This window comes from Equus quagga, chromosome 8, assembly GCF_021613505.1.
Source record: "Equus quagga isolate Etosha38 chromosome 8, UCLA_HA_Equagga_1.0, whole genome shotgun sequence".
NCBI lineage: Eukaryota > Metazoa > Chordata > Mammalia > Perissodactyla > Equidae > Equus > Equus quagga.
In genome coordinates, this window is record NC_060274.1 from 51,570,125 (window position 1) to 51,590,427 (window position 20,303).

The 20,303-nt window shown below is 32.6% G+C and overlaps 1 protein-coding gene across 5 annotated transcripts in view; it reads right to left on the minus strand.

Annotated features, from left to right (window-relative positions):
* The window catches only part of CACNA2D1 (calcium voltage-gated channel auxiliary subunit alpha2delta 1), a 516,254-nt gene that overhangs the window by 70,898 nt on the left and 425,053 nt on the right, over positions 1–20,303 (minus strand). For all 5 annotated transcript variants that reach the window (XM_046669483.1, XM_046669485.1, XM_046669484.1 and 2 more), the window contains 4 exons: positions 16,018–16,122; positions 3,189–3,267; positions 2,253–2,302; positions 932–1,021 (listed from right to left, as the gene is read on the minus strand). In XM_046669483.1, coding sequence (XP_046525439.1) covers positions 932–1,021; positions 2,253–2,302; positions 3,189–3,267; positions 16,018–16,122 — 324 coding nt within the window. The remainder of the gene's footprint in view (positions 1–931; positions 1,022–2,252; positions 2,303–3,188; positions 3,268–16,017; positions 16,123–20,303) is intronic.

Below are 20,303 nucleotides of genomic sequence, written 5' to 3' on the forward strand. Positions count from 1 at the left end.
ATGATAATTACTATCTATAACTTTCATATCAGAAAAGTAAAAATTACGTTAAAACAAGATTTCTCAACTTCAGCTCTACTGATGTTTTGAGCCGGATATTTGTTGTGTGTCTGTGGGGAGGGAGGTGTCTTGTGCATTGTAGGATGTTTAGCACCATCCCTGGCCTCTATCCATTACATGCCAGTAGCAACCCCTACCCACTCCAGTCATGGCAATTAAAAATATCTATAGATATTTCCAAATAACCTGTGAGGAACAAAATCATTCCCAGTTAAGAACTACCACTTTGAAATATGATGGAATGCCTGTACTAAAATTTCGATTGTGCAATGGACAACTTAAGACGTTTTTGTTACTTTGTACCAGATTTGATCACCTCAATGGCCTATTTCCATAAATATCTGGAGTTGAATCTAAAGCAAGAGATTATACATGAAGAGGTGATTAGGTTTGTGATGATTTCAGAGTAGGGTAATTTTTTGCCCGTCTGCATGTACTTCTGAGTTTGTTGAGTCTGGCTTGAGTTATGGAGGCTATACATGTTTCTGTTGGCTGAAGTCTACTTTAAAAATACTTTCTTCAAAATTATTGTTCAAAATATGCAGTAACAGGAACTAATTCTCTTGACTTTCAGCATTTTTTACATAATAATTTGAAAAGTTATTGAAATTCCCATAAATTCAAGATTCTAGGTTGGAAATCTACATTCTCAACGGATCAACTAGAAAATAAAATAACACTTTGTGATTCTCAACTATACACAAGTCTAGGCTTTAGTGTAAACTATCTAAATCCTAGCAAAGAACGCTGTGATAAAGGAATTTTAGAAAAGGTTTAATGAAGAGGAAAGAAGAAATGTCACCTAGTAAGAAGTAGAAATCAGCTGTGTGCTTTTGTTATACAGTCTTTGGTTGAACAGCCAACCTCTTACCAGTGCATCCAGGTACACATTTGTCCACTGGACTTGCTTAGCTTTGTCTCCTGCTAAAACCATTGGTCTTCCCAGGACATCCAAATATTCCTAGTTATGAAGAAAAAGAGGGGAATTGAAAACTAGGAATGCCATGTTAAAAAATAACATCTTCACAAGGGAAAAATTATCTAGAGTTAAAAATGAAGCTGGAATCAAAATTATTAAGAGGGTAACTACATAATCTTTTAATTCCTACTTTGGGTACGCCATAAATGGTATGTCTACATATTTTGAATCAACAATATTTGACATATATTATTTGGACATTATACCTACCCCAGTTCTTTTCTAGCAACAATCAAGACATTCTATTTCTGAGGTACAGCCAATGATAAGTGAAATACGTTCCTTGTGAATTGTTTTATGTTAACCTAAACTATTTAAAGCTTTGTGATTTACTGGATGGAACTGCACAAATTTGAAATAATAAAGCAGCCACATACTTGTTTTCATATCAAAGATTGTTTGGCTGAAATTCAAAACTACAGTTAAACATATTGAAATATTAATGAAAACTGTGCCAAATCTAGACATCAGACTCAAATCAAATATAGCCGCTGTTTCATTTCAACATTCAACATATTCAATATCTGTTTCCACAAATGCCGTGTTATTTATGCTAAATTTTGACTTGCTCTATTTTGTGGATCCTCAGTTATGTTTAAAATTGAATAATGATTTTAAATAGGAAGTTAAGAATATTTAAAAATAATATATATTTAGATGAAAATAATTGCTTTAATCTATAAAACAGAAATCTATTTCAACTGAATGGTTGTAGAAAAATCATTTCCCTGTTGTAAGTGTATTTTAAATAGGTAAATATATCTAGACAGGTTATTTGGAATGTATCTAAATTCTGACCAGGACCTTGTATAATTTGTGCAAAATAATTATTGTTTAATTTTCTATGTGGTACCTACAACTTGAAGAAATTTATTTCAATGATTTGTAATAGAACCAAGTACAAATTACATGACATGAGATTATTAGGAAATTTTACTTACTTTATATGATGTTTTTAACATCTAAGAACAATACACTCTTTTTTTTATGTGAGTTTTAGATGTTTGAAAACCCTTGGAATATTAATGAAGTAAAAACCAATACATTACCAGGATACTCATCATTTTGTTACAAATATAGTATTTTGTTACAAATGTAATATATGAATTTCTGCATTTTCACTTATTTTCTCCATATTGAACATATTTAAAAGCAGAATATAAATATGTTAGGCTTTGAAAAAATAGTGTAAAAAAGTTTTAAATAACCATACCTGAGTATTGATTCTTATTGCTCCAATGGAAGGAATTTCATAATAATAACCTGAAACATATATACATATTTATATTATAATAAAAGGATACAAAATTATTTCATGGCTTTGTAGGAGAAAAGAGCATTTTTTCACTTTAATTTAGTAAACACTAAAAGACCAACACCACTGATAAATTTGGAAAATGTTTGATTATTCATAACAAATGCACAGGCTTTATGAGAAATTTCACTACATCTCTCAGATTGTATAAAATAAATGTTACTTTCTACAAAGTAGTAGGGAATGTGGGGTCATTAAAAATATTTTTTTCATTGTAGAAATTATTAAAGATGCATGATAATGTGTATCAGATAATCATTATATGTATATCAAATGTTTGCCTAAATATAACTTTCAGGATAAATTTAGGTTATTTTTATTGCTGTGTGATCACAGTTTATTTTTCAAGTAACGTCTTGTTTTTTCTGAGTACAAAGGAAATATGGGCTCACTACACAAAATATGAATTACCTAGGAATGTACACAAAGACATTAAAAAAAACAATAATTTAACCATTCAGAGAAAAAATATACATAGATGTTACACTTTCTTATATCTAAGTTTTACATAATTCAGATTTTTTTTCATTCTTAATTTTTTCATGTAAGGCTATATTTGATGAGCATCATTAAGTATCACTCAATAAAATATATCCCTTTGTGAATATACAATAATATGATCAGAAGTCTGAATTTTTATAACGTAACACTAATGTCAAAGTTTGCTGTATTGTGTTTTCTCTATAGAAAACATGTTCCACATCTTATTCTTGCCTTAATTCCTATAAAAACTAGCTACAACTTTAGATTATTTTAAATCATAATACATAGAACTAACAACTACCAAGTTATTTTTCTTCTAATAAAATGTGGTCAAGAAAACAGATCTGTTACCTTTATTTTCACAGGCCATCCACTGAATAGGTCCTCTGTCATAGTTATGTTGACCAACTGAAAACGTGAATACACGTACCTGGAGAATTGAAAAGTAGCTATCTGTTAGGCTGCATGCAATTTAATCGAATGGCAAAACAAAATAGTTGAAGTAAAAAATAAATAAAAGCACGTTTTTCGGTTGATTTATGTGACAAGAAAAATCGAGGCCAGTAAAACATTCAGGAAGGCACCAGAGGGAAACCACATAACCTACTCTAAACATGGACTGCAGTTACTACATTTAAATTAGTGGTAGGTGCCTGCGCCATACCCTCATCATGTGGAGGGATCATGACTAAGGTTTCATTTAGTAGAAATGGCATCTTTCAGGTCCAACCACAACTTTACCTGTCTCACCTGGTTAAAACATATTATCCACATATCTAGTCACTGCAAAAGAACAAATATCCCAATTTCATAGGTGTGTGGCTATAAAAATGTCTACAGAAAGGAGGTCATTGTACTTTTAGTTGCTTAAGGCAATTAAACTTAGTGATGGTTTCACTACTTTCACACCATGGAAATATTTAGCATGCACATGTATGATTATGTTAGTTATATTTCTTATTTTCTATAAAAGATGACTAGCATATATAGATAAATATTTTAAGCTCCCAGAATTTTTAAAAAAGAATCAAAATATTGACTGTTTCTAACATGCTATAACATATGCAAATATTAAAAAATTCAATTGAGATAGTTTGTAAATTGCAGCAAATTAATATTTATTGGAAGCCATTGGATTTAAATAATAGTATAAATGTTTAGAGGATAAATTCAATGATGTTAACAAACATTTAATAAAATGGCTATTTAACATATATTGACTTATACCAATTTAGCAATTTAGCGATCTAGGTAAATCAAGATTCTAAGTTCAACATTTTAGCTTTTTCTAAAGATAAACGTGCGGAAGATCACTTTTCCACGAATTCATGTTCTGGTTTGAACTATGTTAAAAGCTTTTCCCTAATTCATGTTGATTGACTGTTTGAATTGAAATTTTCTAATTGTTTTGTCTGTTTCATCTTTTGCACATGATTGCAGAGCACAAATCTCAAAAGAGACTTCACATCTGTTCTCTGTTCTTTTTACTGGTCTTGGCCACACAGAAATCACATCATAACAATCCTTGCCCTAAAATGTACATTGGGGATGCTGCTTTTTCACTTGTAAATTTTTATGTGAGCTCCCCTTAAGTCTTCTAGGATTGCCTTAGCTAGTTATGTAGGAAGCCATTTAGTGGACACCTCTGAGTTTTAATCACCTCAAGTTGTAAGGAGAAATGACTTCTTCTAGGTTAACAGCAGAAGTTGGTGAGACTTATCCACCTCTCTTTTGTCTCTTTCTCTCTCTCGATTGCTCAAAATGCAAAAAGTTCATTTTCTTAAATTCTTCAATTGGGTAATTTTTGGGGCTGTCTGTATATTTCATTGTTGTGTTACTACTTACACAGTGGAACTTATTCCTAAATAGAATATTTTTATAAAAAGGTTGGCCACCCTATTGATAATACAATTTAACTGCCATACCTTAAACAATAGTCATATGAATTCAGGGCAGAGAAATAATCCAGATGCTCCAGAAAGCACTTGGAGATCTTCATCATAATTACCATTTGAAAACACGTCTCAAATTTTCAATTTAAAGCACTGCTTTGTCTAGTTGATCCTGTTACCACAACAGTGTTCTAGTAAAATATTTTACATAAAGTACTTCTCAGTAAAAAGAAATAAGACTAAAATAATTATTATATCTATGTCTCTGGAAGGTAAGAGACATATATATAATCATTGTTATTATTGTTATTGGAAGTTATTTTTAATAACATAGAGGCTACACTTAGACACACACAGTGTGATTATTTTGACCGATGTTAGTCATCAAATAGTCCAAATAAACACTTGGTTAAAAGTCAGACTAGTAAAAGAAGTTTGTTGCTTTATTTATTTTACTACAAACGTTTTGCCTAACTCCCATGGTTTGCCTACGTGGAGCCCTCAAAGGTTGTCCAAGTCAAGGACCTTGGATCAGTGTTTGGTGTGGAAGTGTACAATCCGTTCACAATTAATTATAATTTTATAAAATTTTTAAACACTAATTTTTTTTGGTCTCTGTTCTCTTTCACATAGGTCCTTGCCTATTTGAACATTAGTAGCTACATTAACTGACTGAGTCATTCCCATATTATAAATGTATAATTTGTACCCCTTGTCCCAATTTTTATTTGCCTTGATGTAGACATTTTTAAAGACACTATTTTTCTGAAATTTTCCTCTTAGTGGTTACCAGAATCTTAAGAATTACAAATGCAACCTTCTTTTTATAATTTCTGCAACTGCCATACAATATTTACAAAATCTTTCTAATATATCCAAGATGCTTATTTGTATCTCAGGGTGTGTGTGTGTGTTGTATACACATACATGCACACAAAACACATGTATATATTTAATGATTTTATAGACTATCTTAGAATTTTCAGAAAAGATTTAAAAATATATATTTAGTTGAGAAAAAGTTTAATATAAATCACTGAAAATTCTTAATTCTTTATATGATAATGAAAAAATCAATATAAACATTATTTCAATTCCAGATGCCATACCCATGCTTAATTTGATTTTGCTTTACATATTTTGGCTAATCATGTAATAAGAATTTTAACTTCATTGATTTCATAAACGTGCAGCATACATTTTATAGTACATGTACATAATAAATTGGTGAAATTTAAAAAACATTTTTTGTGCAATAACTTTCCACTTAGAATTGTAGCTAGTCTTCCTTCTATTACATACTCTATTACTGCCACCCTGTGGAACAGTCAATGAACTAATTCTAAAATTCCAGATGCCAAAATCCACAGAGATGATCACCATCTCCCCATTCTTCTGATGTTTTCCACGTGTTTACTTTCACAGTTTTTATTAAGCTATAATTTGGGAGAAAGAAAAAATAAAGTGATGCCTTGAAATATGCACAATTTAAAAATCAAGGTAAATTACATTCTCAAAGATGTATACTTTTAGAGTTCTTTTCTTATTAGTGCATTTGCATGATCTTACATAAAAACAAATAAAATGACATACAAAATATCTTGAAATACTTAATAGGAAGTCACACAAGTGACATACTTCATCTAAAATTTCAATTGTGTAAATTAGTTACTCTACACTCTGTCTACAGCAAGGCAAAGTCAACTTTTGTGGAGAAAACATTCCTTTACTCACGCCTAGAAGTACATTTATAATCACAATACTAGATTCATGCAACAAATGCATTATGTTTTAAGTGAAATGATCCTAGAAAATTTGGTAAATGTTCCTCAAGCAATCTGTGTGACTTTAGATAGGCTAATGTTTCAAAATGTTTACTTCTGTGAGGGTCATATATGAAACATATGCAGTTATAGAAAGGCTTTGAAAAATATTTTTCATAATGCTGGAGCTCAGATCTTTAACAGAAATAACATGGGAAGGTAGTATTGAATAAACACGGGGTTGGGTTAAAACAGTTCCATGATTGCACTACTGTATCTATTGCGTCTATTGTAGTGCTTTACATATAAATGGAAGCAAATATTTATTAAATGAAAAAAAGTGAACAGCCAAATAAGTGGTCTCAACTTCTTACCAGAAGGATCTAAGACAAGCTTTGGTGTGTTCTAACATACAAATCAGTTCATTACAATAGAGCAGAACCAAAACTGGGCTGGTAGTTGTCTTGTGTTTTGTAATTTGGGCAGTTTCATTATACTTACATCATAGTAAATTCTTAATCATTTCATTTTATATTATGCAGACTTGTTTAATGGAGTTGAAAAAAACTTTTCCAGGCAAAATAAATTATACTTAATACATATATGATTTAAGTACTGCATTATTCCTAGGGAATGAAAAAAATTTCTCATAATTCTTGACCCATGCTTAGTTACATAAGTATATTCATAAAGGCAATAGTAATTTAAGAACCTATTTAATAAAATTAAACTTAATTAAAAATCAGTCTTTATTATTTGCAAATTTACAAAATTTTGCCTTGAGGTGTTTCAAAAACCAATTTTTCTCTGAACAGAATATCTCAATTCCAGTACTATAAAGTTGATATGTCAAGCCTGGCCTACTTGATTACAGAAAATTTTTAATTAACAGCAAATCTGGTTATTAAAAAATGGATTACTGATTTGTTCCATAATATACTACTGATTTATAACTTAATCCTACAACTCTGGACTTCTGCTAATCCTGTTTTTTATTTTGTTTTGTTTTGTTTGTTGAAGACTAAAATACTTGTCTTCAATTAAGATTTTTCCAAAGCCACAGGGTCAACCTATTTTAAAAAGCCATAGGAATTTCTTGTTTCCCAGCAGAACCCAGTTACTGGAAACTGTCACCTCAACAATTATCAGTTACCCAGAGTTCAAGTTTAATATACAATAGGCAAATCTCCAAGGAATAATGAAAATGAGACTATGAAGAAAGGATGCCAATAAAACTAAAATTAAAACTTTAGCTAACGAAACATGACAGAAAAATGATGTCAGAAATGAGTTTTATTAATTTACTGTATGTACTAAAATTTTTGGCATTAAGCCTATATAAATACTAGATTGGACTGAATATTTTAGAACAGAATTCTACAGTGGTGAAAATTCTACAGAATTCCACAAATAGACCAGAATCTAGAGCATCTGACTAATGCATATCTCTAGTTTTATACCATTATGAAATAAATAAAGGTGTCCAAATTCACCTTTCACACTTATATTTATAAAGCTTGATGATCTGAAAAGTACTTGCAGCCTGCAGAGTTTTGACGGCTTAGTTTAATCCATCTTAGCCTGTGTGTTAAGGCTATGAGAAGCATGTCTCTTACTGGTAAAGTCTTGCTGTCCAACTAGAAGAAAGACTCCTGTGTGGTCAGATGATGATTGGCATGGCCACAGGGCTGCCTGGGAGAAAGAGAGACAGACGACCACCCAGGTCCATTGGCATAGCGACAGGGCTACCCAGGAGAAAGAGAGTGATGGATGGCCAGCCAAGTACATTCCACAGGAGGTTATGAAATTGGGACTGTAGATCATTTGAATTCTTGACTGCCACTTAGTAGTCATGTGACTTTCAACAAGTTACATTACTTCTCAAATTTTGGTTTTATTTCCAAAATGGGGATGATGTTGACGGTAATAATACTTTTATCATATTACTATTTCAGTTGTAAATGAAATGATACATGTAAAGCATTTATATTATATGGAAAATCATAAACTAAATAAATATTAGCTATGGTAATGAAGAAGATGATGATGATGAGAATGAAGATGATGATGATTACATCAAATACAGTCAAGCTACCAGAATTCAATGAGGTAATGTTTTCCATTAGTAGGATATTAGCCATTCATTCTTCAAAAAAGAACTTAAAGTAACTCAAAATAACACCTTTCTAGAGGAACAAATTCAGCTTACTTTCCTACATTTACAATGAACTCTGAAGAAAAAGGACCAATATTGTGTAAATACCATTGCATCCATATGAAATATATCTATATAAAATTTCCCAGGATCTGACAGAGGCAAGAATTTAATCAGCGTCTGTTGAATTTTTTCAAGTAAATAACACAAAAAACTTTAAAAAGAAAAATAAAATGTAGCAGTCACGTAGGTTTTGCATACATGATCTTAAAAACTAAGCTGATATTTTTCTCACGTCTTACATATGGGTGCGTAATACAGATACCTTCCTTAGGATTATATTGGTATTTTTAAGTTTACCACAACTATAATGAATCACTCTCACATTATCAGATTATAAGGAAGTAATTTCGGATTGCCCTTCCTTCTGCATGCACTCATAGTACTTGATAAAGGAGGAATAAGCTGTGGGCACACTGCATTTCCAAGCAACTTGTAGCTCCGCAAAGACTACCTCAGCTGAGAGAAAATAAGCTATATGATGATTAATTTCAGATGTTCTTCTTGGGTAATGCCAAATATTTCTGACAGTAATAATAAGAATACTCATGAAAAACTATGTGTTGGACTGATTAGGGTGAATGGAAAGGCACCATCAATACAATCATTCTTTATATAAACTTAAGCCTTCTCTATTTACAAGATGACATATGCCAAGAGTGGAATATCAATTTTACTCCACATTCCAATTATACAGGCAAAATTATTGTTTTAAATGATTTTTAAAAGAACAAAGCTATTGAGTTTTTTCTAACATTTGTGAGTTTCTTATAGTTAACCTTAGAAGTATATTTGTTGCATATTTACCAATATGTCCAAACTATCAGTAAATATTAGTAACTACTGTGCTTCAAGTCCTGTGCTAGCCTCTAAGGATTCAATGGCAGGTTTACAAACTAACAAAGCTCCTACTCATGGATCTTATAATAGAAGAGAGTTCAAAATAAAAAGTGAACAAATACATAATTACAATAATCAAAAACAGTAATCTAGAAGAAAGAAAACAAATAGGAAAGAGGGTGCTGAAATAGAGAGTGACAAAGGAGGTGTCTGGGGAAAGGGAAGTGCCCTAGAGAGACTGAGCAGGGAAGACTCCTCTACAGAGACACATTGGAAGCAGAGTTCTTAATCTGAGAAGGCAATTACAGAAAAAGCAGAACAAAGCGCCTTTTCTGGTATGGCATTTTAACATAAATAATGGACAATCCTAATTCTGGGTTGTACAATTCTACCTAGAAATTATTTCAAGTGCATTTTCTGCACTCTAAGATTTATGTCATGTTACATATTTTGTGCTTAATGTCATATTTAATCTCATTTTTCATTAGATTTGTTTTAGGTACTAAAGACTCTATAAAATGCATGGAGGTAATATTGCTTAAACCTGAAGAAAAGTTACCTGATAAGATTTTCCTTAGTTTAGGGCATTAATTGTCAACATTAATTTTATTCAAAGAGAAACGAATGTCAGTAAATCTGTCAGAGACAAGGACACACACACACACACACACACACATCATGCCTTTCCAAGCTGATGACCTCTCTATTGGTAGACTCAATGTTACACTGTAGTTATACAGTATATACAGCGATACAGTAATTCTAGCATAAATATTTCATTTTTATAAATAAAAGTATAATTCCTATTTTAAAGCTGAAAATATTTCGGCAACTGTTTAAAGTAGCAAAATATCTGAAATGAAACTGTTTGGAAGCAGTGCATGTGTCAAACAGTATTAAATATTTTACAAGTCTGAATGCCGTTTAGTATCATATGTTTGAACATTCCTTCCAAAGGCTTCGTTCTTGCCTGATGGAGAAGGCAGGCAGATACAGTGGAGAAGGCAGTGAATTATTTTCCCTGCCATCTGTTGAAAAACTAATTGACAATTTTCACTCTTACTATATAAAACATACACATAGTCAATCATTTGTGACTTGCTTTAGATTTTTGTAGGCTATAAATTATTTCTTTCTACTTTGGATCTGACAGAAAAATAGCAAAGACTTTTTCAATCACTTTTTAAAAAATTTAAAAAACAATAATCCAAGTGATTATAACTTTAGCTATGCATTCTTTATTTTGAAATTTATTTTATATCTATTATATGCTTTTTTCAATTTGTTCTTCTCATTCAATTCATTAGTTATTTTGAAATTTTCATTTTATTAATTTTGAATGCCTTTTCATTTTTTCATTCATCCTCAGAATTAAGCTAAGACTCAGAGAACTATTTTCTAGTTAGCTAGACATCCTTAAGTGTGTCTTGCCAGCCGATCTCCTAGCTGTTCTACAGAAAGGCACATACTTTAATATGGCTAGGCCTGGGAATTAGCTTTCAACTCTGTGTCTGGTTTTACTTTCCTTTATTCATTTGTTTGGATTCCATGATATAGTTCATTTTCGTTTTGGCACCATTTTTAAGGAAGTCTTGTACACATGGGTGAGCCCTAAGGAATGGTGTTGCTGCAGGTAAAGATTAGAAAGTGAATGCATTTTAATTTGGAACAGCTGTGAGAAAAGATTAACATGGATTCAGTTTTAAAGCTGCACCTATCTATAATCAGGTAGATTAATTCTCAAGAGTACTACATTTCACAAAAGAACCCAAACATTTTGTTCTGATTCTCAAAACTTTTGGCCTCGTTAAATCGGACTGTCTATCTGCAGCTTCATTCATCAGCTCGCCGGATGTACCTCATCACATCTACCTGGGTTGCTCTAAATGATTTCTGATGTCCTCGGGATGAAAAATGAGTGTAATTGAAGCATGCAGCAGCCACACTAATGCCAAGCAAGAGGCTTGGGGAAAAAGTAGGATTCTACGAGTAGTTTTCAAATATCTTTTTCTTTGAAAGCTCATCAAACTTTCTTTCTGACTTTGTAATTTTGATATTTTTATGTTACAAGTGGACTTTTAAAAAGCAGGTGTTTTAAAATAGTTATAATCAAAGAATTTTTAAGAGTATCGAAAGTTAATATTTTATTAAATCTATCAAATTTCATTTTTACACATTGGCCATTTGAAAGATAATGTGAATAGTGAAATTCTGAGTTGAAAATTATGTAATGAATATTAATTTTGCCCATATAGAATTAATTTGTCATACACATCCTTAGATGACAAGCATAGATAATTATCTTTTATATCAGTATCTGTAGGCTGCAAATCTCTCAGAGAGGATGGTTGGGTGTGAGGTAGGGAATTTTGAATGAGGGGAAGTTAGAAATGATTCCTCAATTCATCCAGAAGCATTTGAAGTCATATTTGAAGATGGTAAAAATTCCCTTTTATGCATATACACATTATTTTTAGTATGTACATATACACACTCTATGCACACATATGCCCTTAACATAAATAAACTATGAAATGTCTTGACAAAATATAAATACACTAGAAAACATAACTGAATTAAAAATGGTTGCCATCATCTGTTTTCACTGTTAGTGGATACAGAACATGAAATACCAAGGGATGAATATTTTGTTTGTTTAACAAAGTTTTCCCACATTAGAAGACGTGGGAAGACACTGAACTGAAAGTAGAGTACATATAACATGTAGTACAGCAATGTTTCCAGAAATAGCATTCCTACTTGTCCAATTCAGAAATATATGATGTTATCTCTCTCAATCCCTCCTCTTTCAAAGATCTCCATCAATTATTCTTTCTCTGTTTTGTATCTCTCAGCTTTCTATCTGTGGATCCCTTCATTAACCTATAACATATAATAATGAATTAGCTCTTCCATCTTAAAAAAACAAACAGGGACCAGCCCGGTGGCTCGGCAGCTGAGCATGCACGTTCCGCTTTGGCGGCCCGGGGTTTGCTGGTTCTGATCCTGGGTGCGGACATGGCACTGCTTGGCAAGTCATGCTGTGGTAGGCGTCCCATGTATAAAGTAGAAGAAGATGGGCACAGATGTTAGCTCAGGGCCAGTCTTCCTCAGCAAAAAGAGGAGGATTGGCAGCAGTTAGCTCAGGGCTAATCTTCCTTAAAAAAACAAACAAAAACTCACAAAAAAACACAAATATACGGTGCTTGTGTGTATGTGTATATATGTGTGTGTGTACACAACTTGATTTGGAGTTGACTGTATTATTTTTTTTTCCAATATTTCTTAGCAAATTTGCAAAGACGTTAGAAAAAAATGGTTTATATTTAGATTTCTACTTCCTCACCCCTCATTTACTTCTCAATTGTTGGCTTGTACTCAGACCACTTTACATAAGAGAGCTCATGCCAAAGTTACAAACACGGTTCCTTGTTTCTGGAGATACAATGGACAGAGCGGGTGTCCCTCTAAAATAGATATAAATGGGTATGGATAGACCTTGTATGTAGGTATGTATACACAGAAGTGCATATATCACAGAACTTTACGACAGCCACTGAAATTAGAATAACATAAACAATAAAATATCTAATTCCAAGAACATCTTAATTTTTATGTTAGATAAAAATAACATTTATTTAAAAATCACAGAACCTAAGCACTAACTACTTAATTTTCAAAGTTGGTTTGGCATCAATAAAGGTTATGTGCCCTTAAGAAAAGTGTGTGTCCTTAAAGCACAGCAGTCAATATATCAATAGACAAACAGCAGGATTGTTGAGTAAGACTAGATGCATTAGTTTTACAAATGTAAATGTGATATGAATCATTCATTACATGGTTTAGTATGTTGCAAGTAGCCTTTATTTAAAAAGTTGTGTTCTCATAAAAGGTGAAGGGGATGAGAAGCAGTGTTTCAAGATAATATTTAGATTGGACATTTTTAGGATGTATGCATAGAAAAATGGCTTTACACTGGTAAATTCTTCATTTATTCAATCAATTGAACAATTTGTGAAAATAGAGGTTAGAATACAATTGCTGTCCTTATGACATAAAAACTCCTGTATTGTTTTTAAAAAAGGAAAAACAAAACCCCTAAGATATATGCCTTCCAAGACATATTCTTGTGTTAATCCTGGATGCTAACAGAGTTTTGGAAGAGGGAAAAAGAATTTTACAAGTTTAGATGAAAATTACTTCTCTTTTTATACATTTATATTCTTTCATTTAAATTTCTTTAAAAATATTTGTGTACTCCTTAAAATCAAGGTCTATCTTAGGCACAAATTCTGATGTAGAATGTGAAATTCATTGCCATATTTGTTTAAGAAATTCTTTCTTTTTGAAGAAAAATATCCAGAGGTGAACTAGATTCCTGGTGGTTGATTTGGATATCACAATATAAGATGATTTATTTAAACTTATATCTCTTAAAAAAAATCATACAAGTAGTGGGGCTTGCATATATATACTCCTTTCATAAGATAATAAACTATACTTAAAATTATGACTAGGTATAAGATACCAAAAAGTCTCTTTCAAATTATCAAAGTAAGATCAATTAGTAGAATTTTGAGATAAATATATTTTTATTATATTCATGCAAGTTGAATTTTGTGTTAAATTTTGTTATATTTCAGTTCTTGAAAATACGGTAATGTTAGATTATTCAGAATACTTAAATAAGCAGAATATTCCTTGCCCCAAGTCATGTTCTATAATTATGAATTTTTCCTATACCAGAAATCATGCTTCCAACTTTTGTTGGTCTCAATTTATTTATTGTCATGTATTGATAACTATCTTTGAAACTTAACTCTCTGCTGGATGTCTAGAGTTCAAAATTAAACAAGACACAAGCTCAGTCATGTAGGACCTTGTAATCCGGAGAGGGATCAGTGTGAGGGACATGTAGGACTCCATACACCGTGCTATGGGGTCAGAGCACAGAATCTGAACAAGCCTGAAGGAGGAAGGGAGTGTCAGAGACATCCTCCAGGTGATGACTACATTGAATTTTGAACAATGAGTAGAAGTTACTAAATAAGTACATTATATATTAGAATAATGCACCCGCATCTCGTTACTTTTAATTCTGACAATTTCTTTGAAAGGAATATTCATAAAATCAGGTTATCATCTGAAGGTATTCACAGTTCATTAATAAGCTCAGTCCACTTATCAACTTTTTCAAAAGGAATGACTCTTCTACACCATTAAAATCACCAAGTGTTTAAAAAAAGCCCTTGCATTAAACTTATGTTATATGACATCATGTTTATAGCATACGCAGTAGTCAAAGAGTTGAGTATTAAAAAGATTTGTGACTAATTTGAAGTTACATGCATGTATACATTTTCAATTCTTTGATCATTTTCAAATAACATATTGGCTAAAGAGTACCCAAGAGTGTTTTAAAGTGTTCCCGAAATTTTCATCAATATTGTACCCCATTATTCACAAGATTTTTCCTGCCAAAAAAATAAACCTATTCCCAAGTATATTAATTCATATTTTTCTGTCTTTTCAATTCCTCAGATGTATAAAAACAATCCATTTGAGCTAACCATGAGCCATACCTCTCTAAATGGTGAAAATTCCAATTAAAAGCAAAGCGAAATAGTATTTTACCCTGCAGTCTTCTTTTGGATAAATGTATAATTTCTGTTGGACTTTTTGAAACAGAGGAAATAGCTTATAATTTTTATTTTTTTTCTTTGTGAATCTTTAGCATTTTAGGAAACCGAGTTGAGAATCATTGCTCTCTTATAAAATGTGAAGTCACTTAGAAGATTGAAATAAGCTGATGGTGGGACTGCTAGAAAAAACAGTTACAGTTGATATTATCCACACTACCAGCAGGTTCAGCTACATGGGTGAACTTTCAAAACAATCGTTTCTCTACAGTACTTTCCTCTGAAGTAAAACAACCATTTTCTAACCTCAAGACGCTCATCTTCACATTCTTCATTGCCTACTGAAATGGCATACTTTTAAAATGTTTTACTTATAAAAGGATTTGCCTTAACTCTTTTCTTGAAAGGTATCATCTTCAAATGAGGATGCAGTATTGCTGTTGTAAACTGCTTTATTTGTAAATCTACAAAATAATGTCTGTGGAGACTTTTTTATGAGTATTTAGGAATTTGAATATTACTATAATCTTTAATAATTAAGTGATATAAATTTATCTTAGAACAACTTAAATCAAAGAATAAGAATCAAATACAATTCTATAGGCTCAAATTATTTTATTAACAAATTAGTCATAAGGTACTTACGAATCTCATAAAAAATACTTAACGGTTTTCTAATTCAGCCATGGTTTATAATCCATGAGATGTATGACTTTATAATAGGCACACAGTGTTTTCAACCAAGAATTTTCCCTTTTACTCTCCTCCTACTATCTCTTTAAAAACCATCTAAATTAACATTAAAATTAAAATGTTATAAAATTGATTCACTTTTTTGTCTTTGTTGTATTTGGCAAATATCTCCTGGGCTCTCTCTTCTCCTCCATCCGTGAACAACATGATAATCTTATTGCAGTTGGCTCTGGAAACATTATACTGTAAAAAAAAAAAAAAAAGAAAAAAGTATATCACGCATAATAAGAGGTGGGGAATATAAAGCAATATACAAAGAGCATGAACAAGTTACAAATAATAAGTGAAATGTCTTTTCAAAAAGTTTTTCCAAACCAGTTCCTGGATGAGGCCAGGGCTACCGACACAGGGTCTCCCCTCACCCCTCAGATATCTATAGGCCTCACTTCCTTTGGGTCTTTGATCAAATGTCACCTTGTCAGTGAGTACATTCCCGACAACTACATTTTAAATTGCAATCTCCCTCTCAGGCTGTATTTTTCTCCACATCATTTTACACTTTTATGTATAGTGTATATTTTATTTGTTTGTTTATTGCTGGCTTCCCCCAAGAGAATGTAAGCACTATAAGGGTATGAAGTTTTGTCATTTTGGTCAGTGTTCTTATCTTACCTAGAAGAGTGCTAAGCACATAGTAAATTCTCAGATTAATAAATAGGTTTTAAATTAATTAATGGTTATGTCAATTTTATGCCTTTATAATTTATATAAGAAACAAAGAAATAATATTAATAAAAAATGTGCATACTCTTTCACATATATCTTCAATCCATTTACTAACATTTTTCCTCTCTTCCTTCTTCTCAATCCTACTTTATTTACTTTACATTTCTGAAATTGTAAACTCCTTGTTAGGGAACACCCAATGTTCTTTCATATCTTCGTAAATGCCAATCCTCCTAACCTCTCTCAACCTGCCACACATATTCTAATCCTAAAAGGCTCAATTCCAGTGGTAATCCTCTCATAAACTTTAAGGTCCCCAAAGAGTGAGACATAGGACAACAATGGATTAGCACCAAAGGATCACTAAAATGAACACTTTCCAAAGGTGGACTTCTTGAAGTCTGAAATTATAATCTCAGCCTTTCTACTGTTGTGAAATGTGTTTGCAAGAGTGTTAAGTATAAAAGATCACACTAATTAATGAATTAATTAGCTCTGCTTCTTTGAAAATGTCAACTCTTTTGCTCAGTGCTGTTGCATGGAGAAGTGTGAGCCTAATATGTAATTTTAAACTTTCTAATAGCTACAGTAGAGAATATAAGAAGAAACAAGTAAAATATATTATTAGAATTAACTTTAGATAACTCAGACATCCAAAATATTATCAATTCAACATGCAATCCATACAAAAATTATTGAGATAATATACATTTTTTCCTTTCATCGCAACTCTTCAATATTCATGTGTATTTTATACTTACAACGCATTTCATTTCAGACCAGCCACATTTCAAGTGCTCAATGGCCTCATATTGGACAGCACAGCCCTGGCCTTTATATGACTAATATTTTTAAAAAATCGTTAGTTCTTCTGTAATGTTTGAGCTTACTGAAGCACCATACTCAATCTTATTTTTCAAAGAAAATAAACCCCATTTCATGTTTTAAAAATTAACAAAGACAGCATTTTGCTTTATTGATAAAAAGATCCTGTTTCATATTATCTCACCCCATTGACTAGTCCATTTTAACATCAGCAGTTAAAGTTTCTAACCAAGCATTGTGAAAACACAAGTATTGACTAATACAATTTGTCACATTCAAGCATGCTTCTTTTCCTTATTTTTTTTTTTTTGAGGAAGATTAGCCCTGAGCTACCATCTGCCGCCAATCCTCCTCTTTTTGCTGAGGAAGACTGGCCCTGAGCTAACATCCGTGCCCATCTTCCTCTACTTTATATGTGGGACACCTGCCACAGCATGGCTTGCCAAGCGGTGCTAGGTCCGTACCAGGGATCCAAACTGGCCAATCCCAGGGCCGCCGAAGCAGAACGTGCGCACTTAACCACTGCCCCACTGGGCCAACCCCTGAAGTATGATTCTTATCTTTCAGGATAACCATCTGAGAATTTGACTATACAAAAAATTGCATATATTCTCATTAAAATACTTTTGTGAAAAGTGTTGACATCCCTTAATTAAAATTAATTTCTCTGATGATTTATCTTTTTTATCTGCATGTGTAAAACAGACAAAATAATATGTACCTAGTACCTAAAGGACTATTTCATAAAAGTGATAAAGTAAGTAAAGTTTTTACAACAGGACTTGGTTTCATTTTTGGAAGTAGTGGAGGTATTATTATTACCAAATGCAAATATTAATGTAAGTTAGCACATTGGGTCTTGCTGATCACTTGTATATTAGCGTAAATAAAATAAAAACAACCTTTCCCAGGAGAGACGGATATTAGGATTAGGGCACACACAAAAGACGGAATAAAGGAATGTTTCATTTTCAACATGATTCTTCCTAGAAGTAGCCTTCTCAGGATTTCTGCTAGAGCACAGTATATCACGGCATCCTGCCGGCGGGTTTGCAGTTAGCTGAAGAATCGCAGTCACAACAATTGCACGCTACTGACTTATAACCACTTAAGTACAGGAAAGAATTTGACCATTTCAATAAAATTACAATTAGTAGAGTTAGTAACTTACTTTAATGTGTTCTTTCCTAATCCACTTTGTTGTACCCCTGTGAGGACAGTACATAGTGCAAGATCTATGATACACGGACTCAATAAACATTTTTGGAAAAATGCATCTCAATCGATTTGGTAATATTTTATGAAATGCTATCTGAAGCTATTTAAGGTTTACTGTGGGATAAATGATATGTCTAATTCTATTAGATACTTGCTTCAGTGATCTTAAAGGTAAATCTTGCAAGGACAAACAAAGACTAGGGAATGGCATTGCTTGATAATAAGAAGACTAGAAGCGTTCAAAGAGATAAAATATGCTTTAACTTTGAATAATACAGGCCATGATATCCGGGAAAATTATTTTAAAATGAATAATTGCCATACAGAAGGAACATGTGGAAAGCAAAACATTTGAGACCTACAGCAGGAATAACTGAAAACATATTAAAAATCCTTTACAATGATGGTAAAGGTAGTATGAGAGGCCAATAGGAGTTAAATCATATTTTATCAGCAACTAGTAATGAACCGGGGAGTTACCATGGTCTTTCTAATGAGACGAGTTCTGAATAGTACATTAGGCTTGAGGCCCCTTGTCATTTCACAACTGAAATGTGAATAGGAGGGAAGGAAGTGAGGCAAATTAACAAAACTAAGAAGAATAATTTAAACACCAGGATCTAGAAAACTCTATTGTTATTTAAAAAAAATTATGCTCCTTTACTACAGAAAGAATACATCTCAATGTAATGGTCAATTAGATTTGAATTTCAAAGTTTTGAGTTTGCACTTTCGTGTGTGAGGAAGACTGTTGCTGAGCTAACATCTGTGCCACTCTTCCTCCACTTCATGTGGGATGCCGCCACAGTGGTTTGATGAGTGGCACTGGGTCCCCGCCCGGGATCAGAACCTGCAAGCCCTGGGCCACCAAAGCAGAGCATGTGAACTTAACCACTATGCCACGGGGACAGCCCCAAGTTTGCTTTTTTTTAAATTGATGAAGGTATGTCACTTAATAAACATGCATTTTACCCAAGATTTCTTTGCTTTTCTATCTCCTTTCTTGCTTATCTAACAGTATCTAATAAATTTCACCACCTCGAACTCAACAAAACTGAAACAGCTCTTTCTACCCTCACATTCCCTCTATCTAGCTTCTTGTGTATTCCAGTTCAGAGAACTTGGAGTCACCCAAATCCCCCTCCCTTGCTCAGCAACCTCTCCTGGTCCAGCCAATCAGTTACCATGTCACTCTCCTTAACATCTCTTCACTTCTATTCCAACACCAGAATTTCTACAAAAGCTTTTTAACTTAGAATATCCTCATACCATAAACTTTTAGTTTGCTCCTAAACACTTCATTAACTGATACATCATGGCCTTTCCATTTCTATCATTGCTCCTATATTGCTACGTCCCAACCATGCCAAACCACCTGCAATTCTTCCAATGTGCTACATTGTCTGGCATACTTCTATGCCTTTGTCCACACTGTTCTTTTCATCTGAAATAATTTTCCTTCTCTCATCTAGCTACCTACATTCTACTGATTCCCCCAAATCCCGTTTTCAAGGAATTGCCACACTTTCCTGACCTCCTTTGGGTAAGTTGAGTCCCTCCTCTGTGCCACTCAAGCAAACACTCTAAACGCCCTGTAATAGCACTAACACACTGTACTAGGAATGACAATTTAGAATGTTATGCTGGACCTTCTT